We start from the raw sequence: 25,525 nt of genomic DNA, 5'->3' as shown, positions 1-25,525 counted from the left end.
TCCACTGGTTGTCATTTCCCAAACCCTGCTTTAGTTCATCTGAATTCCTGTAGCATTGTCCAGTATTGTCTTATCATCTTGTTTCCCATGCCTCCTCCCCCGCCCACCCAAACCCCCAGCCTTCTGTGATTCAGAGCTCCTCTATCTAAGGATGAGCCCAACCTGTAAGTCCAACTCCTGAACCAGTGTGGCTCAAAGCAAGAATTATCAGTAGCCCCAGCTCCAACAGCCAAGTAGGGTATAGTAGTAAGGGCTGGTGCTAAGGGGCCTAGGAATTGCTGCACCAGATTTGAGACTGGGATGCTGCCTTGATTTCCCTCTTTAGCACTCCAGAGTTTCTGTTTAGGACTGAAACTATTCCCTGAGAACTAGCCTCCTTGCAATTTCCCGAATATGCCTTATTCTCTCTCACCTTCAGGATTTTGTGCCCCCTGCTCACTCCCACACCCCTTGCCTTCAATTCCCACTTACCCTCAGGGATTTAAGTGGAATTACTTTCTCTGGAAGCTATTCTTAATTCCCCACCCCGATCCTTTCTCCACCGCACCCTGCCTTCCTCGGCTGGCTGTTCAGGTGTCTCTCCTCTGTGTTCCTATAGCAGCCTTTATGGCTCCGTCCTGTAATGGTCTGCCTCACCCACTAGGCCAGTTGAGAACTGTGTCAGGGCAAGGGTTGTCTTTGTACACTCAGTGACTGGATCAGAAGGGTTCTCAGGCAAGGTTTGTTCAGTATTTGCCTGGATTTGGCTAGAAGGAGCTGATTTCTACTTCCGGTGAAGATCAGCCTGACTGAAGGTCCAGCCAGGGAATGGACTAATTCTCTAGAAGTAAACTGCCACTTGAATGTGCATTGCTTGCTCCTGTGTCCTGCCTGCTTGATGATGGCTTGAACTGAATCCAAGCTTGGTCTCCTTTTGGGCACCGTGATTTGGCTCATCTCAATAAAGGAGTTATTTTATTATTCATTTTTTTCTCCTGGTGAGTGGGGCTCTGAACTTCTTTTCCTAACTTTTCTATTACTTGAGACAATTTTATAGCATGTCTCCTTACTAAACTGTAAACCGTGGGAAATACTATATTTGGAGTTAGAGAAAAACTTTAAGTTTGGTTTAAGTCTGTGTGCTTTACGACTTTGGTGGTGTTCCAGGCCTTCCCTGAGCCTGTTTCTCATCTGTAAAATGGGGATGGCAGTTGACTTCTCACAGTGTGGTTAAGAGGATAAAATAAGATTGCGTGTGAAAGTCCTTTGAAAAACTGTAAAATCAACTGCACATGGAATTTTGTATTAGTTCTGTATTCCCTTATGACATCTAGCACCGTGCCTTGCCCAGGGTAGTTGCTCAATACATTTTTGTTGAATGACCAAATGAATTGGCAAGAGAAATAATGCTATTGGTGGGAATAAAGGACATCTAATAGAATCAAGGAAAAACAGAGCGCTTGGCAATAGAAACATCCATATGATGAGTGATAATTCAGAAGTTGGGCATTAATGGATAGCTCCAAACTTACATTCCCAACGTCTGCTCTCTGTTTTTCTTATAAAAAATATTTAAAATTCTTTTTAACATGATGTCGGCAGTAAGGATAAGCTGTCAAACTTGACTAGATCTTAAATACTTAGTCATCACAAAGCAGGATTGGCCCCAGGCAATGTTGTGAGGTCAGCAAAATGTACTTTCTCCCCTTACATTGCAATGCCTATTCCTAGTTCTGTTTACCTCCAGGCATTTAGGACTTTTGTATTATCCTTTGTTCCCAAGAAGCGTTTACCTTAAAGGGTCAGGAACTAAGTCTCTCTGGACGATTTGCTTTTGAAAACAGGATTCCTAGAGAAGGAGGCTATTTTATCAAAGAGAATTAATAAATAATTGTGAAATTTCGGGCATTAAAGGGAATACAAAGGCTTATGAACCCCATTCAAATCACAAAGGTATGTACTTCACCTACAGCTGTGGTCCCTACCCCGGAGGTGCGGAGAATCACCTGGAGAGCTTCTTGAAAATGCTGACAGTTGAGGCCCTACTCCCAGAGTTCTAATTCAGTTAGATGAGGTTCAGACCAGGGCAAAGGGGTTTTTAAGAAAACTCCCCAGGCAATTCTGCTGTACAGTCTGTTGTACAGTCAGAGTTGGGGACTGCTGATTTAAACCTCCGTTGGCCCTGTTCTTGAGCAAAAGAAAAGCTGAATGCCATAGGAAGATCAAACCTTAAAGCAGGGTGGGGGTGGAGGGAGTGCGAGAGTCATGGATAAAGTGAACAGAAGGTTAAAAATAGGCCCAGCAACTCCACAATAAGCAGGTGCTGGGCAGCACCAAAGGAAGAAGTAACCTGTGGCTGATCTGGTCCCCCATTCCCAAACCCCCAGGGAAAATGGCCTGGCCCTAACTGTTAAGGCCTTAAATCTACTTTCCAGATGGTTCACTGGTATGACAGTAGATAAAATCTCTGAGCTAAGGGGTTAAGTCCTCAAATGGTTAATGTACCTGTCAGTAAGTCTTCAGTTGATGAGATAACATTACATAGAAGATAAAGGATTTTGTTAAAAATATGAGACCTGTGTTATTTACATTTTACTGAGTACTGTAGGTTCGGCATTTGTTATTAAGTTCCTTTTGCTCTATAAAGCAACTCCAGGATGGGCAAAGGGTGACTTTACATAGTGTAGTGGGATCATGTTTGCTTAAGCTTTGGCCTTCTCAGTCCCCCAGAGCAGGGCCTTGCTGTTGCTTGCATCACAAAGCCCTTATTATGATACAATGGTTACAATCTCACCACTGCTGGCTTTGCGCTCTCAGTGTTGCCCTGCTTCAGAGATGGTCCTGGAGAAGAGTGGATAGAGAACATGGACCACCGTTTACCCAGCAGTGGTCTTTTCTGGACACATTCTTAAATAGTACTTGCTGCAGAATCGTCTTGGGTATTCCCCTGAGCAAGCAGTATCTCCTATTTTTAAGGAAATTCCCACACATGAATAACAAGGCTTCCAAGAGTCCACCAACAAGCCCCTGCTCTGAGATGTCCGGAGAAGACCCAAACCCAAGCACCCCGGGGAGTCCTCGTGATGAAAGCGAAACAGGTTATACTTTTTAGAGAGATGCCTACAGAAATGGGAGAATGGACATTAGAAAAACTAGTCCTCTGTCTTTCTTCCTTCTTTCTTTCCTTTCTGTATTTCTTCCTTTCTGTATATATATATATACCTTTATAAATAGCTACAGATTTACTTATTTACTTGATTAAAAGAAGGCCAGTAATAACTATACCTCATCTGGCAGCAGTGTAAAGTTTAATTAATGTTTCTAAGGTATGAGTTGAACTCACAAGATGAAAGATTCTATATATGTAATATGTGTTAAGTGCCCGATCTGGTTTAGTCTGATAATGGCCGTAATTTATGCTCACGCCTTGATTATTGTGGTTTCAGTGAGTTAAATCTTGAAAAATGCATTTTAATGTTGAGAATGTGTTTAACATTGGTTGGCAAACGTTTGGGTGTATAAAACATATGCTTATGTTTTAGCTAGCCCCAATTAGTTGATTCTTGATGTAAAAGATGTTTTACAAAGCAACATGGGAGGTTTTTCTTCTTTTTAAATTGATCCTCAAAAAAAAAGAAAAAAAAATTGATCCAAGGGTCCAAGGAGACACAAAGTTCTGGTCCTCATACATCAGATAGTAATATCTAAATTGGTTTGTGCCACAAAATATAAATGTTAAATTTAAAAAATAATTTAAATTAATTATTAAAATTTTATATCTGTATTAAGGGTATTGCTGAATATGCTTAATATTACATATTAAGATGTGCTGAATATGTGAGGATTGACCTGGTACAAAATAAAGTGAGGTTGTAAAATGTCAAAAGGAAGCTTGTTACTAATCACTAAGAAAAAAAAAGAAAAAATATTTTTTCCACAAAACTCACTTAAGGATATTCATGGAAAACTTAAATAGTAGGTTAGACTCCTGGGTCATTTAAAGTGAGCTAGGGCTCAAGAGCCAAGAATCTGTGCTTTTAGAACTAACATTTACCTGGGAAGACTGAAGGGCTTAGATAACCATGTCAGATTGGGAGCTATTATTACTAGAATGTAGTTGAATATTAACAAGACTCAGCTATCCTTTATGTTAGTATAAAAGTTTATCTTTGTATGGCAAAAGCAGTTTTCTTTTTATCTTCATGTCCATTCCCTTTCAGTTGTACTAATATTTATAATTTTTAAAATAGCTAGCACTCCATATACCCTTCTAAGGAATATAATTACATGAATTAGAACAAGGCTCACTTTTTTTTGTCTTGAAAAGTCCTCAGCTGGTCCATCCATACACCCTTCTAAGGAATATAACTATATGAATTAGAACAACTTTGTTCATTAAATCCTGAAAATTAGCCAGCTAATCCTCCCTTATAAAGGCACGGCATTATTTTATTCTCATTCAATGAAATATTCCATTCAATAAGTATTTACTCTGCGTTTACACAATTGTTCAGCGTTATGTGCAATGTGAAGTGCAATAAAGGAGAGCTTCATGTTAGGACACCTTCCCTGGCCTTGAGTTTACAGTCTCATTTTAGGCGGCAAGAGCGATATGGTATATTCAAAACAGATAGGAGTTTATCTTCCCCCTTTCAGGCCTCTATCTCCTTTCTCTGCGGCCCTGGGGCCTAAGTTCCATTAGAGCTTTGCTCTCTGCCTGTTGTCATCAAACAGGACAAAGCTGATAATAGCCCAAGGTGGTGCCTTTTCTAAGAGGATCTGCATTTTAATCAAGGACTTTTCAAGACAACAAAAAAAAAAACCAAAACAGTGGGTCTGGGTAAACAAAGTTAGAATATTGATTTATTCTTAGGGTTCTGATTTGTCTATCTCAAGCTTTACAATACAAACTGTTTTTACTCCAACCACAACCCTGTCTTGCCCCTGCTTTTAAAAGCCCAGCTTGCTGGCTTATCTCCATGCTGCCTACCCTAGCCCACAGGGTAGACTCCAAAATTTTTGGCTTTGTGTGCCAGGCAGTCTTGAGGCTCATCTTCCTTACTTCCAACCAGACATCCTACTTTCCAGCCTCACTGCACTTTCCATATTTCCATAAACAGGCCAGGCCCTTTCACAACTCCTTGCTTTGCCCCTGTTTCCACTGCCCAGAATGCCTTTCACCCTCTCCCCTCTTGTCAAAATTTTTGGCAACTCCCACTTTGAGACCCAGCATAAACATCAGTTCCTCTGTGAAACTCTTTCTGACTATTCCAAAATTACCCCAGATTTCTTGTTTCACCTGTTCCCATAGCACTCTGTACATTTGTTATAGTACTGTTATGGAAATTAGTTTTGAAACTATCTTCCCCCACTGGCTTCTCCATGGCAGGGACCTGGTAAAGTGTCTGGCATACAAAATCTTTCAGTACCTGCTCGTTGAATGTTTCTGCAGTTAGAATGATCAACAGGTTGGCAAATTTAGTTTTATTTGACATTGTGTACTCTCATCCTCCCTCCAAAAAAAGGCTTCGGGTTAAATAAAAACTCCCAACAAGGAATTTACAAGGTTTGTTGTTGCTAATTTAATCAAATGTAGAGATTTGTTCTTATGAGTAATCCATTTTAAAATTTGGGCTCATGGAATACATTGGTAGAAAACATTGACTTCTGCCAGTATTGTTCTCCTAAAATGTCTTCTTTGGGACGAAGTGTATAAACTGAGGTTTGGTAAAAGACGTGGCTTTGTCTAGTCTGTAAATTACTAGGTTAATGACAGATGAGGTCGGGCTTGGGGTTGGTCCTGGGAATTGGGGGGGGGGGGGGCGTGTTAGTTACCTTCCCGTTTCTTGGCCTTAAAATGCACGCTTAACTGCGGCCAGCTATCTTAGAAAATGCTCCTGGTAGGAAGGGAAAAGAATTTGTAGCTATATTACTGAGAAAGGTATCAAAATTCAGGCCCCATTCAGTATTGGGTCAGTGATGTCCTTGACATAAAAGAGAAACAACTTATAGCGCAACTCAATCAGAACTCCTTTTCTTTCCATCTAAGCTCTTTTTCTTTTCCTATCTTAACATGACATTCCTCCCTAGCAGGGGGCATAATGGCATGATTATATTTTCGTCCATTTCGGGTTACTCCCCTCGTCTTGCAACCCCTCCTCATTCCTTTATCTCTTTCAAAGTTTCCATTCTCCGTTCCCTTACTTTTTACTCCCTCCCTTCCTCTCTCCCTCCTCCTCTTTTTTCCCAGCTAGCTCACCCCGCCCCTCACCGTCACCACTTTCCCTCCCCTTCAGGCTCCTTCCCGCTCCTTCTCCCGCCACCCCCTCCTCGCCCGCCCCGCGTCCAGAAATCGCCAATCAGGAGCTCCGAAGGTGCCCGAAGGCCCGCCCCTCCTCCCTTTCCACCTCTCCCCCTCCCCTTTTCTCCCTCCCCCACCCCCCCTTTCAAGTCCTGCGGACCTGGGGGCTTCGGGATCTGGGCGCTATGAAAAGTGTCTGCCCAGTCACTTCCGGTAAGGGCGTTGCGGCGCGAAGCTTCCCGCGGGACCGTTAAGGAGGGGGTGGGAGTTACCGGTGGGCCGGGTGAGGAGAGTGCAGCCCGGGAAGGTGAGCGGGTGAGGGAGGGGGAGGGAGCGCGAGCGCGAAGGAAGGAGCGCCAGCGTCTCGGGTGCCTTAGCCGCCCCTTTCCCGCCGCCTCCCCGCGAGCCGGCGCCCCCGCCCCCCCGGGCGCCCGCAGTGCTTCTCTCCACCCCCCACCCCCGGGGACAGACGCCGCCCCTCCCTCGCCGCCGCGTGACCGGAAGTGGCGCCATCTTTAGCCTCTTGTGCTATTGACAATAACAAGCCCCGGCTCTCTCCCCCTTCCCCCTCCCCCCAAGCACGGCGTCTCCCCTCCCTGAGAGGGGGAGAAAAGGAGGAGGAGCTGCCGCCTCACAGACTCACTGAGTCGCTCCTGCAGAAAGCGGGGAGAGAGACCGAAAAGCAGGGGAGGGGGACGGCACGGCCGTTTACCTGTCTGCCTCCTCATTCGCTCTCCCCCCTCGTTCTGCTCACTCCTGGTGTCAGCCTATCCGCCTTCCCAAACCCTCCCATTCCCCCGGTGTAGCCCCCCCTTCACTTTCCTTCTCGTCCTCTGTGTTTCTCCTCTCTTCTTTCTTCCCTTCCCCCTCTAGCATTGCCACCTTCTCTCCTACACGCACGCAGGCATATAAACGTAGGTTTTTGATGCTCCTCTGCCTGTTGACCCCGCTATTTTCATGTTTCCAACAGGTTTTTCTTCCCCCAATCCCTCAGCTGCTGCTGCTGCTCAGGAGGTCAGATCTGCCACTGATGGTAATACCAGCACCACTCCGCCCACCTCTGCAAAGAAGAGAAAGTTAAACAGCAGTAGCAGCAGTAACAGTAGTAACGAGAGAGAAGACTTTGATTCCGCCTCTTCCTCTCCTCCTTTACAACCCAGGGATTCGGCATCCCCTTCAACCTCGTCCTTCTGCCTGGGGGTTTCAGTGGCTGCTTCCAGCCACGTACCGGCACAGAAGAAGCTGCGTTTTGACGACGGCGTGGACTTTGTAGGGTTTGATGCGAAGATGGCTGAGGAATCCTCCTCCTCCTCCTCCTCCTCTTCACCAACTGCTGCAACATCTCACCAGCAGCAACTTAAAAATAAGAGTATATTAATCTCTTCTGTGGCTTCGGTGCATCACGCAAACGGCCTAGCCAAATCTACCACCGCCTCTAGCTTTGCTAACAGCAAGCCTGGCTCTGCTAAGAAGTTAGTGATCAAGAACTTTAAAGGTAACCAAGGCCAAAATCCATAATCACTTACTAAGGATTTGACACTTGAGCGGTCACGTGCTCTATTTATGTTAATATATTAAACAGTGTAGAGGTGGCCTAATGTTTTATGCATAATCAGTGAGGCGGAGGGAGGTCCTTTTTTGGGTGGAGGGTTCATTTTCCGGGGATGGTTAGTATCCTTGTGCTGAAGTATACACTGGGTGTTTCTGTGCAGTATTTTGAGGTCTGTCTCAGCCTATCGTATCTAATCTGTTATTCCTTATAACACTGACAATCGGTATGTTTGATCCGGATTTTACAGGTGAGAAATTTGTATTTTAAAGAGGTTTATGTATTTCAGGTGCATAGTGAGCCTTGGCATTGCTGGGAATTTTATTTTTATGCTTCAGTAGGCCACATTCTCCAGTCCCTAGAAATGCAGGTAGCAATGGTGATATGTTCATGCTCAAATAAGATTTACAGTTAGATTTATGATGTTGAATGCTATATTCTTGAAACTCATTGTGTTAGCAGTACTTGGAGAAAAATATTTATGATCTCTGCATTTCTTTCCAAAGGTGGGCTTTGGAAGTGAAAAATAATGTGTTAACACAGAAGTAGTAACTGTGTACCACTAGTCTAAAGATAGGATCAATTACTACATCTATTTTTTTATCACTAAAATAGGTTTTAAAGCACTGACCTGCAGCTTTTAGGAAAACTTCTTCATTTTGTGTTTGCGATGTGATGGAGAGTGTTATAAATGCATTGATGCAAATATAAAATCAGCAATTTTAAAAAATGTAGTTGAGCTGATTTACTTTTTATCTGTTGACTGTGTTTCTGTTTTTCTGACTTACTTTTTCAACACCCTTAACTGACAGGTATTAGATGCTAAATTGTATATTAAGTGGAGAAGTAAATGAATGAACTAAAGTAATATTTACCAGATAAGTGCCTTGCGGCTAAGTGTTAGTATTGAGAAAATTAGATTCTCCATGCTTGTGTTTTCAACATTAGTGTGGAAATCAAGAATATGCTCTATTTTGTCTCAAGCAGAGGATTATAGTGTTGTTTATTTTTAACCATTTTTTTGTGTCACTCCTCTCTCATCCCCAAGCTCTCAAGAGTGTTGTAATGTTTCTGATTTAATAGTAGACCTTTCTGAAGTAAATATGAATTGTAATTGACTAATGTGTTCACTGTTTCATTTAAAATATGTTGATTTAATAGCCAAGGATTTTTAAAGAGATGAGCTGTGATCCTAATTGTATTTGCATACTGGTTTCAGAGATTTTTGTTTGGGTTTTTTCTCTCCCTCCTAAAATAAAAACACCTTATTAAGATATTTGGGTGTTTTCATTAAAAAAAAGCTCATTGCTGGTCAGTGAAGTTTAAATTAAATCCTGGATTAAGATTCCTTTTCCTTTTCATTATAAAAAATGCTACATAGGTTCTGGAGTCATTTTGATGTTTTAATTTCTTAACATTTTACTCTGCTCAGAAATGCAGTTTAAGTTAAAACCTGAATTAAGATGTTTCTCTCAATTTCTGTAGATGCTGCATAAATGTGAGGGGTCAAACAGACCTAGATTAGAATCCCAGTTTTGCCATTGGCTAGCTGTGGTGACCTTGGGCAAGCCTTACTAAGTGAATCTTCCAGCCTCAGTTTCCTCAGTTGCAGAATAGGGATAATAATACCTTCCTCAGGGCATTATTAGGAAGATTCAGATGTTTATAAAGTACCTTGTGCATAATAGGCACTCAGTGTTTTAAATCTCATGTACAGAATTCGTGTTGACTGACTTAGGTTTTACACATGATTGAATAGGATCAGGATTGTTATTTTTTATCTGTCATTCTTGAATTTTTGTTTTTTGAAGCAATACAGTCAATAGGAGATAAAATCCTCACCTTCAGTTTTAATAGGTGAGTCAAAATGACTTGAACAGTATGCTGGCATTTGAAATTTTATTCTTTATACTAAACTAAATACAGTGGTTACATGAATATTTAGGTGTAATAATTATGAAGATCACAATTACTCCTAAAAAGCAGTCATAGTGTTATTGTATTTTATGGATCCTTCTATTACTATATTGTACATATTATTCTGATGTCAACCTTTTATATATCATCTAGATAAGCCTAAATTACCAGAAAACTACACAGATGAAACATGGCAGAAGCTGAAAGAAGCGGTGGAAGCTATCCAGAATAGCACTTCGATTAAGTACAATTTAGAAGAACTGTATCAGGTCTGTATTAATGTGAACAACCAGCTTTCATTAGCATAAATTGAAGTGGAATGTATATGAATTTTACTTCCTGAAATGGGTCCTTATGTGGACTTTTGGTTCCCTCCTAATTATAGTTTCTCGATTAATTTATGCACTGTTTTATAATCAGACTACGTATTCTGACATAAACTATGGGTACAGTCATATTGGTATAAATTGGGCTTATCTGGGACCCTTCTCATTAGGATTTATACTTAGGAGTACCTTGGTATAATAGAGGATTTACCTGTAATGGAATCCTATAGCCTGGATCTCAAAGGTGATTTTTGGTGACATGTCATTTTATTGTGATGCTTCTTGCTAAGTGATGTTACTCACCTGTAAGAAAGGCCTCAAGAAATACAGATATTTCCATACACTTTATTCCGCCTCTTTTCTATTAGTGGCCTTTGGTCATTTCTTTTTCTTTCTCTTTGTTTGTCTAATCTCCTGAGCTACTAGACACACCTTAGCCAAAATATGAGCAGCAGGTTGTATTCCAGTGATGGTCTGATGTTCAGGTTTGTTTCTTTTGCTGAACGAACAGGTCTGTACTGAAGTGTTTAATTTAAATATACTGTTAAAGGCAATTACTGATTTAGATTTCTTACTACCAAGATATTTTGCCCTACCTGTGTTTTTGACACAACCAGTTCAAGAAGTTACTTTGCATTATAGCATCAGCAGTTTTGTATTAAAAAAATACTTCAGAGTCCAAAAGCTTGAGTTTTTGTATTGATGAATACCTTTTAAGAAATTCCGTTGGGTCAGTTGATCCGAATTTGTAGTTTTCATCTATTCATTTTAGTTATGGAGGTAGTATGGTGATGGACAGACCCTGGATTAGGAGTCAGAAGACAGGTTTGGGACCTAGTTTGGGCTGCTGTTATCCTTGTGATCTTGGTCAAGGAGCTAAACTTCTCCCAGCTTCAGTTTTCTCCTCTGTAAAATAGGGGAAAGAGTACCTGCCCTATTTACCTCAAGAGGTTGCTTATAAGAATCGAATAAGATGTTTGTGAAAAACCCCTCAAGCACTATGATTCAGAAATATAAGATCATATTATCACTAGTCAAACTTCTTCATAAGCCACAGTGTGGCCTTTTCACTCGTAGTATGTCAATTGAGATCACCAATTTCTGTTGCTGTGAAGGTTAAATGATTCAGTGCATGCCAAACAGAATGATGCCCAACATGTAGTAATAATGCTATGTAATAGTATAAGCATGATAATGCTATCTAAGTGTAGGTGGTAGTAGTACTGCTAAGGTATTACTTACGGATAAGCCCACCTCATTTGCCTATGTTGGTATATTACATACGTGGCTCCTAAGTTGTACAATAATAGAAGTGGAATTATGGAATTAGAGTTGGAAAGGCCTTAAAAAAGATCATGTGGTCCAGTATCTTTTGTTCATACATGGAACAGCCTGCAAAGCAGGTTCATTGTTTAATATCTCATTTAAGAATTTAGAGACCCTTTGTGAAGTAGATAGGGTAGTGTAGTTATTATCCCCTCTCTATTGATAAGGAAACTGAGTCTCAGGGAAGTTAAATACATGCTCAGAGTCATACATTGGCAGAGCAGGGGACTGGAACTGAGGTGCCCAAGTTTCTAGTCCAGCGCACTTTCACTTACTGCTGCCTCACTAATACACCACAGCAGTTCAAATACCTCTGTAGTGCAGTGTTTGAAGCACTTTTGAAATACTTTTACTTTAGGAAAAAACTCTTTGTCATCAAAGAAGGTAATTTTTTTCGTTCACGCACATATATGGTGTTTATTTGGATATGCTGGTGTTCGGCATCTTTAATTTCAGTAACGTCTTTATTTCATATTTATAACATTGATTGTAGTTGTTAATGAACCCTATTTATTTTACTTTAAATATTTTTCCATAGCTTTTGGTTCAAAATATTTTTCCTGATAATTTGATTCTGTTAAATTCCTTTATGTTTCAAGAGCTCATAGCTTACATTTTTTGTGTTTTTCCTTTTCTATGCTTCAGAATTATTATCCGCTGTTGTTCAGGTGCACTTCTTCAGCCTAAAATCAATGTTATAACTTTTCACTATTTGTATTTTTCATAGTACTTTACTACTTCTGCTCTAATAAATTCGGAAGCATTTGTTTCTAGCTGCTTTGTTATTTTGGACCTTAATTTTACAAATGCTCCTTTCGATTGTTCTCAGAAAGATTGAGATGTTCAAGTTCAAAAAAGAGGATAAAAGGATAAAGGGAGTAACATTTTTTCATACCATTTGGATTTCAGGTGCTTCTTTGATTTTGACTGGTTGAAATGTAATTTAAAATTACTCTCCTAAAATTGAAACAATAATAAAGTATGTAGTATACCAAACATACCAAACAAAAGTTCTCCAAATTTCTCATTACCCCATCTCACCCTCTGTCCCTGAAGTAAACACTTATAAATTTGGCATGTATCTATGCAGAAGTTTTTTCTGTGCGTACAAAACCATTTTGCTTTAAAGCTTACCCATGGAAGTCCCTAGTGTGGATTGCGTGTACTGCCTCCTAAGTTTTTAATTTCTCGGAAAGAACATGCTCTTGAGTGCATTGGCAATAAGCAGATGTTGTCTTTTAAAGGTGATTTTAAATTAGAATTGTACCTGAGTTTAAAAATTATCTTTCTTTGACAACCTCGAAATCCTGTAAGAGTGAGGCAGTGGTTAATGTTGTTTTGTTTTGGTTTTTTTTGTTGTTTGCTTGTTTCTGATTGACAACAGATAGGAGTATGGTTAAATGCACTGACTTTGAGTTGATCAGCCTCCTTAGATTAGAGATCTGCCATTCATGATAACTTTGGGTGAGTCAGTTCTCCAAGCTTTGGTTTCCTCATTTGCAAAATGGGGAGACTGACAATACCTATATGGCAGGGTTGTTTAGTTATAAATAAAATGCTGCAAACAACTACTTACTACAGTGCCTCCTGTATATTGATGTTATCCATGATGATGATGATAATAAATATTTGAGTCTTTAAAAAAAGATACCTTTGTTTTAAGATTGCATTTTGGTATACAACTCTAACGCCACATTTAGTTTTTCGATTCTAAATCCACACTGGGCCAGAACAGCTGGCTGATAAATAGATTACATTGCACATATGTGTTGGTAGACACCATTAGCCAAATTGAAAAAATACTAGAAAAAGAGAGGAACTCTCTAGGAACAGTGTCCCTCTGCACTTCTCAAGAATGTGCCTTGTTTTTACATGTGGTATCTTAATAGTTGGAATTTTGGTTTTGGCATGTCACTTTTTTACTAAGTAATATTTTAAATAATGGGATTATTTTCCTCATGTTCTCAGCCTTTGTATGAGTAGCTGTGTAGTGTTTTTAAATCAGTTAACTTTTTTGGAGCTGGCTGTTTGTTTATATATGAAAGTGTAACATTTATTCTTAATATAAATGTCTAGCTATTATCTTTGAAGGCAAGCCTAGTCCATACTTCAATTCTGATGAAAGTAATTTTATCTATCATTAATAACAGAAACTTAGGGCCGGCCCGGTGGTGCAGCAGTTAAGTGCGCACGTTCTGCTTCGGCGGCCCGGGGTTCACCGGTTTGGATCTCAGGTGCAGACATGGCACTGCGTGGCAAGCCATGCTGTGGCAGGCATCCCACATATAAAGTAGAGGAAGATGGGCATGGATGTTAGCTCAGGGCCAGTCTTCCTCAGCAAAAAGAGGAGAATTGGCAGCAGATGTTAGCTCAGGGCTAATCTTCCTCAAAATAAAAACAGAAACTCTCGTTTGGTTAGCTTTTTGTGAAATATATCTTAAATAATGAACCTTTCTATTAATGATTCGTTTATTGAGTAGATGACCACAAGACTGGAAGCAAATAGTGCATTCATCTCAGTATAGGTTATTATCTGTTATAAAATCTGGTTGCTTAAGCAGTCAATGGTTTGTAGGCAAGCAGATTCTTAGCAAGGATGACTAGCTCTTGTATTTTCTGTAAGTTTGTTTAACTGTTGTTACTCTTGATGTTTTTAAGCTTAGTCTGTCACGTTATGTATTGCTCCTCTTTTTACTGAATTAATACTATCCTGCTATTTTAAAAAAATGCAACTACAAATTCTTAGTACTTGGTAATTTCAGTTTTATTTAAGCCCTTTTTACTAGATGTAAAGAGGAAAATTTAGCCTTCATTGTCTGGCTTCCTTTTTGCAAATTCTTAGTTTTTGATATATTTTGAGTATCTTCTTTTAGCCATTTTTACTAGATATAAAATAGAGATAATTTAGATTTTGTTGCTGTATCAGTTGTTGAAAAGTTTTGTGGTGTGGTCTTTCCTTTCTTTCTTTGAAACATATGGTTGGAAAAAATAAGACCGAACCTGTTAGGTCAATGACCAGAGTTCAGCACCCTAATAGGAATTTAATATCTTTCTTAGTGTCTGTTGTTAGATCAAAAACATTTTTAGATTTCCTCCCTTACCATGTTTTAGTCCTTTATTTTTTGCACTCTTTGTATCTTTTATCTTTATTTTAGTCATCTTCATTTTTTATTCTAGTTTTTTCACCCTTATTTGCACTCCTTCCCTCGTCCCAAATGCAAATCTTGTGCGCCTTTGCTGCTGCTTAAATCCTATATTCCCCGAAGCATCAAATTTCACAAACTGTAGTTTTGCATTTCATTTTCTACATATTTATATTTTTTTGGAGTGTGGTTTTTTTTTTTTTTCCAGACAAACACGTTTTTGATGTGACATGTATGTATTTGGGTAGGGGAGGGGCCGGGATTTGGAGGAATAAAGGTTAAAATCTTGCTAGAATTTTCTTTTTTGATATCTAACTACTTTTAAAAAAGGATTTAAGGAAGCATATTTACCAGTAATCATTGGGAGCTTAAGTAAAAAGGTAGTTTTATTTAAGAGACTTGTAAAACTATCTAGAATCTGTTTAATGCAAATAGTTGCCTGTGAAATGAGGTTATTTTAGTAATAATTATACTAGATCAGACTTTCAGGGATTTCCAAAATGTTTAGTGAAATGTAAAATAATATATTTCTAAAAGTGCCTTTCAAAGATCTGGAATAAAATAGAGCTTCTCTCAAGCTCCTAAGTAGTGATTTAACACTTTCTTATTCATGTTTGTATCCTAGGACCTAACAGGATACAGAGAGTGCTTAGTAAACACTCAATCTTGTTGAATCGATGACTGCTTACTCTACGCAAAGCTGGGCAGACACCATGGGCATGTAGAGATCACTTAGTCCTTGCCCCTAAGGTGTTTATATTCTAGTAGGTTCGTGAAATTAGTTTATGACCAGCATTTTTTTAAAGAAATTAAATAGGAAATAGAGTACATCACATGTAGTAATGGTAAATGTAGTTTCAAGAAGATTTTCTTTGTTACATAAATTTATTTTATGTGCAATAGATTGTGACATAAAATCTGTTTCTTACTGTGGCTTGTCAAACATTTTTGGAAGCCACTGTTTTAGGCACATATGACTGCTCCAAACAAACCTTGCTCAAAAGTGAGGAAAGCAGAGTGTTTAGATCACAGGGTGTGTGGAAGATTATAGACAGACATGAAACTAAAATGGTTAAGACTGAGCCTTGAATGCCATGCTGAAAGTGTGGTGGTGGGGGAGATAGAAAGGATTTTATTGAGTGAGGCAAGTATTTAAGTGTTTTGAATATTTAATATAGTCATGTGGGTCAAAGCCCAGAAAGTATTACAGAGCGTGTAGTGAAAAGTTTCACTTCCACCTCATCCTCCAACCCCCATCCTCTCCCCGCAGCTAGTTCCCCTCTCCACAAACATTCTTAGTTTTGGGGGTATCTTTCCAGAGATGTTTTATCTATGTAAAAAAAAAAATCTGTGTTTTCATTCATTTTTTCTTTTTTACATAAATGATAGTAGACCATGCACCACACCACACCATTCAGTCCTTTGTATTTTTTTAGACATATGGGATTTCTCTGTAACAGTACATGAAGAACTTGAAATTTGTCAAGAAAGGGAAATTACTAGATCTGGTCTATATATTAAGAAGCAGTCAAGGCTAAATTAGAGAAGCAGAGTGTTGTCTTCCAGCTTGACCTTCAAAACTCAGCTTAGATGCTCCTGTCTTTCCTACTTTTCTTGCCTTTGACATCTTAAACCACCCTTCAGCTAAACACAGGTGAGGCTGTGTGCGTATAAAGCCCAGCTGAATTCTCTGTTTCTCACTATTCCCACTAGCTCTTTATGCATTTCCCTCTGGGTCTTTGGGACTCTGCCTCTTTATCTTGCTCACCTCTTTGCTTATCCCAATCATAGCACCTAGCACACTGTATTGTAATTATGTTTTCTCATCAGTTTTTTCCTAACACTATAAGCCCCTTCTTTGTGCAGGACATTTTTCTAGTTGTAGGTACATTGTTTTTTTGAATATTTACTATATTCACCTTGTTCAAAGCCCAAAAAGTTTTTTTTTTTTTAAAAGATTTTATTATTTCCTTTTTCTCCCCAAAGCCCCCCGGTACGTAGTTGTATATTCATCGTTGTGGGTTCTTCTAGTTGTGGCATGTGGGACGCTGCCTCAGCGTGGTCTGATGAGCAGTGCCGTGTCCGCGCCCAGGATTCGAACCAACGAAACACTGGGCTGCCTGCAGCGGAACGCGTGAACTTAACCACTCGGCCACGGGGCCAGCCCCCAAAGCCCAAAAAGTTTTGAAGAACCTATTGATACATGGGCACGTAGTCTCTTTCTGTCATTAAGGAGAGTTGGGGGACAGGATATACACGTAAAAAGATATAGTATTGGCTCAGTGACAAGTCAGTGTGGTATGATTGGTGATAGTGCCAGGTGAGTCACTGGTAGCTGAGGCAATTAAGGACAGCTTATTGGAAGAAGTGGGATGTAGCTGAGTAGGAAGGGAATATGGTATCTTGTATGAGAAGATAAGTAGGTGCATTGAAAACTATTCTATGGGAGAAAGGAACACAGCAGAAGGGGATGGAAGAAATACTGGAAGTGGAAATGTGGAGAAAATGAAGTACAAAAGCAGAATCTAAGCAGGAAATGAGAAATGCTGAGAAAATGAGTCACTCAAAAGGAACCTGGAGATACAGTGAGAAGACTACTGAAGGGGGAAGAGAGAGAGCCCATAGAGGACCAATGTAAACAGAGAGGCACATGAATAAGTCTAAATACACCCTGTAGGCATTTGTGGCCTAACTCATGGAAAGTAACCAGCAGGGGACTCAGCCTTCTTATTTCTCCTTAGCTGCTGGATTTAATTGGCCTGCTGTTTCCTGGTGAGGTGTGGTACCTTAACCTCCAGTGGTCTTTAAGCTTTCTTTTCATTTGCTGATTTATTTAGTAGACTTGCATACTGGGAATATGACTTTCAACTACATATTTATAAAATTCCACTCCAACCAGCAAAACTTGGATGCTCCCTTAGAATCAATTTTAATGGAATTTTTGCCTTCTGTTGTGGTGAAAAAGGAATCCTGATGTTATATTTAAGTCATTACTAGTTGGAATTGTAGATTATATCAGAGTTCATCCTAAGAGTTTTACCATGCCTGTTGTTTTAAATTTGAAAGTCTTTTGATATGCATAACAAGAAACTCACTGAAATCTGAAGTTTGTCCTTTTGGGATCTGAGTATAAAAGAAGACCAATTCAGCTATTAGAAGGAAGTAAAAATACAGTCAGTTCTTTTGTAATTAGTGTTTATTCAGTTGTACAAGTTTTAAAATGCCTGTATTTATTTAAATATTCTTAAACAAATGTTGGAGAAAAATCTTCGTGTTTAATTATATCATACTCATTATAATACTTTAGCAATAATTTCTGCACTCTTCTGTTCAGGAAAAGCAAAGAAAGTATAAATAAATTTTAATTCAGTAGTGGGTGGACTGCCCAACCCATCTGATAAACAGTTGGTGAAATTATTTTTTAAACTCAAAATGGAACTCTGCTTATGAAAACAGTTAACTTTTTTTTTTAAAGATTTTATTTTTTTCCTTTTTCTCCCCAAAGCCCCCTGGTACATAGTTGTATATTCTTTGTTGTGGGTCCTTCTAGTTGTGGCATGTGGGACGCCGCCTGAGCGTGGTTTGACGAGCAGTGCTGCGTCCGCGCCCAGGATTCGAACCAACAAAACACTGGGCCGCCTGCAGCGGAGCGCGCAAACTTAACCACTCGGCCACGGGGCCAGCCCCAAAACAGTTAACATTTTTAAGAGCAAGATAGCATTTATATGTAGCAGTTGTTTTAAATTGGATGTCTTCACAGGGGAGAACTTGGCTTGAACCCCTCCATCCTTAACCTGTGCAGTCATAATAAATATGTTAACTTTTTTGGTACAGTACATTGGTTATGAAAAAGTTTACTAACTATATTGATATTTTCTTGTTTTACCTTGTGTTTTAAATGGATGAATAACTTCTTAATAAGCTGACATGGTAGAAATAGTAAAATAATATGAATTTGATGTAAATAATTGAGAAATCCCCTCCTTCTCTCCTTAAGTATGTGTTTAATCTTGCAGGCTGTAGAAAATCTCTGTTCTTACAAGATTTCTGCAAACTTGTACAAACAGCTGAGACAGATTTGTGAAGATCACATCAAAGCACAAATTCATCAGTTCAGAGAATATCCTTTTAAAACAAAAAGTCTTGTGTTTTCATCTCCACCTCCCTCCTCATCCCTCACTATTTAACCCAGCTTGAAATGGAATACCTGTGTTTTGTAGATTTGTTATTTTTGTTCATTTTGCTTCTAGAGAAAGAAGCAACAAATTTTTGACTTTCCTGCTTTAATTAGGGTCCAAATCTACATTGTAGTATTAGTGTAAATAAGATGCCCTTACGTCTTTACTCTTTTTGTCCTAACAGATTTCCATTTGAGGAAAGATAATCTTCTAAGGGAAATCATAAACTGGAAACACAATGCTCAATTATGTCTAAGACTTGTATTTAAAGGTATTTTTTAGTGGGATCTAAAATTTTTGAACAGTTTAAGTAGCATTTTGTTCTATAATTAAGTGCTATTTGGTTTCATTTATTATGTAGAGTATTCCGTATTTAAGACAAACATGCTCTTAACATCGCATGTATTGCTTGTACTAAGCACTTTAAAATTTCCTTAACATATATCTCACGGATTCATTGGATAGTGTTCTTTTTCTAAAGAAGATCGATAGATGCTGGCAAAACCATTGCAGACAAATGGTAAGCTGGAAAAAGTATTACATTTCAGCTAACTATTGTAGTTAAAAAATAAATTTCTTTAAATATAGGACTATTAGTTTTAAAAGCTTTGCAGTAGGTGGACTGCCTCAATATCTGCTCTTGTTCTGAATTGGAAACTAATTTTGGTTGAGTTTTCTGTTTTAAAACTACAAGTTATATAGGTAAACCAGCATTTTAGAATGACTTACACCTTAGAATCATTTTAATTTTTGTCACACTTAACCAGAAAGTTTTATCTCATTAAAAAAGTTTCATTTAGTCTGTCAGTCTTGGTGAATATGCCCACTATTTGATTACCTGTGAAGGTGCCTGGTGGTCCTATAGTTTAGCTTACTCAGACCACAAGCTTTTCCTCTCTCTCTAATCTGGTATTATTTTATATCTTATTTTAAATGCCCCTTTTCTGCAAACTACATCAAGGATTAAGACAATAGAATATTTTAATAAAAATGGTATGGGAATATTCTCAGGTAGATGTGTTTATCCGTATGTTTGATCCTAGTAGTCTAGTATATATACAGGCGAACCCTGCAATTTTATTCTTATTTGAGAGCAAATATTTCAACTTCACAAAGTAAAAATTGTTTGATTTCTTTTTTCATTGGCAGATCATGATCAGGAGCATTTTTTTGTTTCTGGATAGAACTTACGTTCTTCAGAATTCAATGCTACCATCCATATGGTAAGGATGCCAGAAAAAAAGTATGAAAAGATTTGTTACAAATCATAGTCAAATCTTAATTACACTAATGGAAGAGAGTAAGTGATACTGTGAATAATCTTCAAAAACTCACATTTGGCTTCTAGACTTGTATTTATAGCAGGTTTACCTTCTTAATTATGTTTTGCCTATGCCAATATTAGAGATAATGAACATTCTCTGAGCATATAATAATTTATGAAGTTTTTTTGTTAGTCAAAGGGGTTAAAGTTTGCTCTGGACTAGCTGAGTGTGTGTCATTTTGTTGCTGATCAAGAGTTCCCTCATTATCTTTTAACATTAATATTGAAAATGCCATGTATACGTGAAAATAGAATAGTATAATGAGCTCTTTCCCCACCATGTGCCTAGCATCTACCTATAGCAGTTATCAGGGAGTTTACTAATTTTTGAGTACTGAAGCCAGGTGGCAGATGACCGATTAAGCACTTCTTTAGCAGTACAGTGAAGACCGTTTTACGTCTTTGAACTACTTTTGTCTCTTGATTTATCCGAGGAAGAAATAGCCACCAAAGGAAATACAACAAAACTTAGTTATGGAGGAAGACAGAAATTTAGCTTCAGTTCTCATTAAACAAAACAAGTTTCCTGTATGCTTTAATCTAATAATATCATTTAGAATTAAATGTGTGGATTTTATCCTTTAACGATTGCTGCTTCAAAGCCCGGAGCCCTAATTAGCACGTGGTGAGAATTTAAGCAAGCCTCTCCAGAAGTGATATTGTTCTCAATTAATTTAGATTATATACATTTTTTTATTTTAGGGACATGGGGCTGGAGTTATTTAGAGCTCATATTATAAGTGACCAGAAAGTCCAGAATAAGACAATTGATGGCATTCTTCTCTTGATTGAGAGAGAAAGAAATGGTGAAGCTATTGACAGAAGTTTACTCCGAAGTCTTTTAAGCATGCTCTCTGATTTGCAAGTAAGTTAACTACTTCACTTACTACAGAGCTGATTGCTACCCCAGTTTGATACTTAAAAACCATGTTGATAGTGATGTTCACATAGAAGACATTCAGTAAATATTTATTGAAAAAATGAACTCCTTTATTTTGTTCCACTCTCCCAGATTTATCAGGATTCTTTTGAACAACGATTTTTGGAAGAAACTAACCGGCTCTATGCAGCTGAAGGCCAAAAATTAATGCAGGAAAGAGAGGTATTTAAAAATCATGATTAATAAATTCACTGTGTCTCACAATAGACCTTACTTTATAGAACATAAACTGCCCTTTGCATTTATCTTCCCAGCATTGTGATGCTTTTCTGTCCCTTAGGTGCTCCTTTCTTTTCTCTCTTCTTAAAGGCCAGAATTCTGGATCATATACTCTACCTATAATTTTACATATGATTCAACCCTGTCACCTTTGACAGGGCTGCTCACAGGATCTTTTGGACTTGACATTTTCTGAATGATTTATGGGGAGGAAAACAATAATATAAAAAACTATCTTTGTAGGTTCCTGAATATCTTCATCATGTTAACAAACGTCTAGAAGAAGAAGCAGACAGACTTATTACTTACTTAGATCAGACCACCCAGTAAGTATTTCATGTTCAGCCTAATAGCCTTAACCCGTGTTGTTGAATCACTTAAGGCACGTGAGGCATCCTCAGGCATGTTAGTAACAATTTTCAGGTGTGACTTGAGATTTTTAACAATTGTTTTTATAATACAAATTTCAAGTTGTTATTTTCCCTAGTTAATTAGATTTAACCAAGGATTTGATTATTGGTTGTGTGTATGTGTTTAGGACATAATTAAAAAATGGTATTAGAAGCTGATGTGATCTTTGAAATCTTCAGGCCAATTAAAATTCAGTGGGTGTTTATCAGAGAAACTGTGCTTTCCTAAATATTACCAACCAAAGAGTTCCTGTAAGCAACATAGATAACTTCTTTACCTTCCTAATATAAGCAGAGAAACTTGGAAATAGCCAGCAAGACCATGGAAATATTTATTTCATGGTGTAAATCAAATTCTGAAATATACAAGGTTTCCTTCTTCTAAGCCTAAAGTGAAGTAACTCTGAGCACCAGTCAATTTAAACATAGGATAGGAATATTTAAATGAACACAAAATGAGCTATTTGACTTTTACCCCCAGGAGAGGCTATTTAAATTTTCAGCAAAGTCAAACGTCAATAATTCTAAACTTCTTTTCCTTGTAGGAAGTCATTAATTGCTACTGTAGAAAAACAACTTCTAGGTGAACATTTAACAGCAATTCTTCAAAAAGGTAATTGGTGATTTATAAATAAGAAATTACCTTTAAAATGGTAGCAGCAAGCAAGTAGAAAACATTTTTAAAGATTACCCTTTTTAAAGCCTGATAGCACGTGGCTGCATTTCTGAGGATGGACACTATCCTTTTTCTCTATTCATTACAGTAAACTTTCAGGAGGTACCTCTTTTCCTTAACTTAAAGATATGGGCACTAAGATGAGAGAGGTCCACCAACCCCAGTAAAGAAACACTAGGAATTTGGGAATTCTTGACTTAATTTGTAAGATTACAGTAAGGAAAGGCATTCCTTTTTACACTAAAATGTTTTTGTTCATAGCATGTAAAACCAAGCACTTCTACTAATCCTGAGCGATCTTTGGAGAATACCCTGACTTTTACTTTGAGAATGCCACAAATAGGATAGAGTCTTACCTTTCTCTCCAACCATCTTTTCTTTTGTATAAAATGGATATATTTTAGAACTTTAATGCAGTCACACTGTTATTTCATTCTAAAAACCAAATTTGTTAGAACCTCATTTAAACTTGGCCTATTAATGCATGGTTTTTGATATACCACAGGCCATCTCTGATACTCTGAGATAAAGCTATGTACACTAAACTAAAGCCAGATATACTATGGCTACTGCACATGTGAGATATATATAAATTGGTTTATACATCTGATCTACCAATTCTAAATGGCACAAACTGTTACACAATTATTTTTATTTTTATTTAGACCAAAGTTGCTATATTTAGTTTTCACTTGGAAAGGTGATTGTCTATTTGGTTTTAATTCAAAGCAAATCTCTATATTAAAATTCGCAGACTAGTCATAGTTCAGACCAGCATCACAATAATAATTTAACTTAATTTTCATTAAAATATCTGACATTTTTGTTCACCATTTTTAAATGTCAAAATTTTTGAAAATTCAGGTTTAAATAACCTCCTTGATGAAAACCGAATTCAAGATTTATCTCTCCTGTATCAACTCTTCAGTAGAGTTCGAGGTGGCGTTCAGGTTCTGTTGCAGCAGTGGATTGAATACATTAAGGTATTAACAATTAACCTGCATCTTTTTTACTCTCATAGCTTGTAATCTGTGTGCCCAGAATACATATCAGTGAGCATTTCTTGTTAGATCCAATTTTTTTTAAGTAATGAGAGTTTTGAGAGCAGTCAACTTAAGAATGATAGCTCTATGGCAAATCAGCAATAAAACAGTTACCTTTTTGATGTCTGACATGATTTCTAGCTCCAATCCTTATAGCAGTGAATGTGGGAAAAGAAAGAGGATGTTTTTGGGATCCAAAATTTCTTTCATTTCTTCAGTATTACACTGAAGCCAGATTGCTGTTTTCAAAAAATTCAAAGCTGACTTCTTTAAAAGTAGGGAAAAGAGCCTAGAGTTATAATAATAACCCATTATGATATTGTATACCCAGTGGTCATTTTTTATTTTATAATTATAGATGAATGGTATCAGTCTGGATGTTTTATCACTTTATTTTTTGTTTTCCTGACTTCAAAAACAGCTTTATTTTAATTTTTTGAGATTTTAAAATACGTGTACCTTCTTAGAATATGATTTTGGGATTGTTTTCATTGTAGATAATTCAGTTCTAGTAAAAAGTGGTAATTTTTGTTTTTCAGGCATTTGGCAGCACTATTGTAATTAATCCTGAAAAAGATAAAACTATGGTTCAGGAATTGCTCGATTTTAAAGATAAGGTTGACCATATAATTGATATCTGTTTTCTGAAGAATGAAAAATTTATCAATGCCATGAAAGAAGCATTTGAAACATTCATTAACAAAAGACCAAACAAACCTGCTGAACTTATAGGTATTTTTCCAGTCATTTTTTCTGGTTATTTTGTGTTCTTCTTTTATTCATAAAATTTTAGTCAATCTGAAATTTTGACAGAGCTGTGGTATATTAACTACCTTATTTAATTGAGGTTGCTTAAGCTAGTAGTTTCTAAGAACCTGGATGTAAGGAATAAGGCCCTCAAGCTAAGAACGTCTCAAAGCTCACGTCACACATGATGTTCTTTCGTTGTAAGACAGTACATTGGACCCTATTTACTTTTATTAAGTTTGATACCTGTTTTCCAAGCCTACAGCAACTTAGAGGTGGGGCTGGGTGCTGTTTCTAGAGACCCACACTTAGGGCTACAAGAAAGATAGCACAAAATTATAGTTTCAGTGAGAAAGGAAAAACATTCAGGATGAAAATAAACCTAATAGTCTGGGCCCATTTAGTGTAAGTGTATGGTATACTGCAGTGTATCTCAGGTTTTCCCACCTAAGTACCTTAATGTCAGAGGAGGTACCCTGAGAAGGTCTAGAGTCTTCTGCCAAAAGGATGAAATTTTGTTGGTTTATTACTTATCCTTAAAATTTTGCAGATTTGCCTTCTACTCTGTAATGTATCTGGTTTGTTTTAATAGAAAAGTAGTATTTAAGGCTGCTTACTGTCAGTGTAAAATGAACACTCCAGAAGATGTGCCATGTCTTTCAGTGACTTTGATGACCCCAGCACAGGGCTGTATATACCACCCTCTCCTGGTCACCATACCCCATTTTAATAAACATCAGTATAGTGGAAAGGACATTATATATGGAGCCAGAAGACTTGGGCTTGAGTTATTTATTGGGCTCTGTTATTTATTAGCTCTGTGACATTGAACAAGTCACTTGATCTCCTTGACTTTGGAGACTTTAAAAAATGCATGTATACCTCTGAAGCATTGAAAAACTCAGTATATCACACTCCTATTTGGATATATATAGTGTCCAGTACCTCACGAGTACCCATGATCACTAAACAACAAACTTTTCCCCCATTTTAGCTAAGTATGTAGATTCAAAGCTTCGCGCAGGCAACAAAGAAGCAACAGATGAAGAACTTGAAAAAATGTTAGATAAAATTATGATCATTTTTAGATTTATCTATGGTAAGTATTTATTTTTATATTAATGTTTTTCTTTTAAAACAAAGCACTCAACAGAAACTAGCAAGTGTAATCAACTTGGAGGGAGTATTTATTTGGGAGTTAGAGATTTAAAATTCTATTTATTACATTTAATTCATTTTGTACTTGAGGAATGTTACTTAATTGCTTTGTGCTTTGACTTTTCCACTATTAAGAGCCTTGATTTTTGCTGCTTGTTTTAATCTCTAGAGTATTGATGCTAAAGCTACCAGGCAGCTAAAGCTTTTCTAAAGAAAAGTTAATGCAGTCTTAATTCTTTACAGCAAAAACCTTTGAAATGTCTGGCACAAAAATCTACCTCTAATGTTT

At 37.8% G+C, this 25,525-nt stretch overlaps 1 protein-coding gene across 18 annotated transcripts in view; it reads left to right on the top strand.

Moving 5' to 3' along the window:
* Positions 1-25,525, top strand: part of CUL4B (cullin 4B) — a 44,017-nt gene that overhangs the window by 4,373 nt on the left and 14,119 nt on the right. For 3 of the 18 annotated variants that reach the window (XM_070606075.1, XM_070606071.1, XM_070606072.1), the window contains exons 1-13: positions 6,489-6,587; positions 7,251-7,775; positions 9,900-10,015; positions 18,558-18,661; positions 19,170-19,239; positions 19,869-19,942; positions 20,746-20,908; positions 21,056-21,145; positions 21,446-21,528; positions 22,158-22,225; positions 23,153-23,271; positions 23,871-24,063; positions 25,073-25,177. In XM_070606075.1, the coding sequence (XP_070462176.1) occupies positions 7,568-7,775; positions 9,900-10,015; positions 18,558-18,661; positions 19,170-19,239; positions 19,869-19,942; positions 20,746-20,908; positions 21,056-21,145; positions 21,446-21,528; positions 22,158-22,225; positions 23,153-23,271; positions 23,871-24,063; positions 25,073-25,177 (1,393 nt within the window). In that variant the 5' untranslated portion in view covers positions 6,489-6,587; positions 7,251-7,567. Of the gene's footprint in view, positions 1-2,765; positions 3,078-6,260; positions 6,588-6,758; positions 7,776-7,884; positions 8,080-9,899; positions 10,016-18,557; positions 18,662-19,169; positions 19,240-19,868; positions 19,943-20,745; positions 20,909-21,055; positions 21,146-21,445; positions 21,529-22,157; positions 22,226-23,152; positions 23,272-23,870; positions 24,064-25,072; positions 25,178-25,525 lie in introns of those variants that run through there. The other 15 variants (XM_070606076.1, XM_070606074.1, XM_070606070.1 and 12 more) reach the window with 11 other exon arrangements.

The sequence above is a fragment of the Equus przewalskii genome, chromosome X (assembly GCF_037783145.1).
Source record: "Equus przewalskii isolate Varuska chromosome X, EquPr2, whole genome shotgun sequence".
Taxonomy (NCBI): Eukaryota; Metazoa; Chordata; class Mammalia; order Perissodactyla; family Equidae; genus Equus; species Equus przewalskii.
This window is presented reverse-complemented; position numbering and strand designations above follow the sequence as displayed.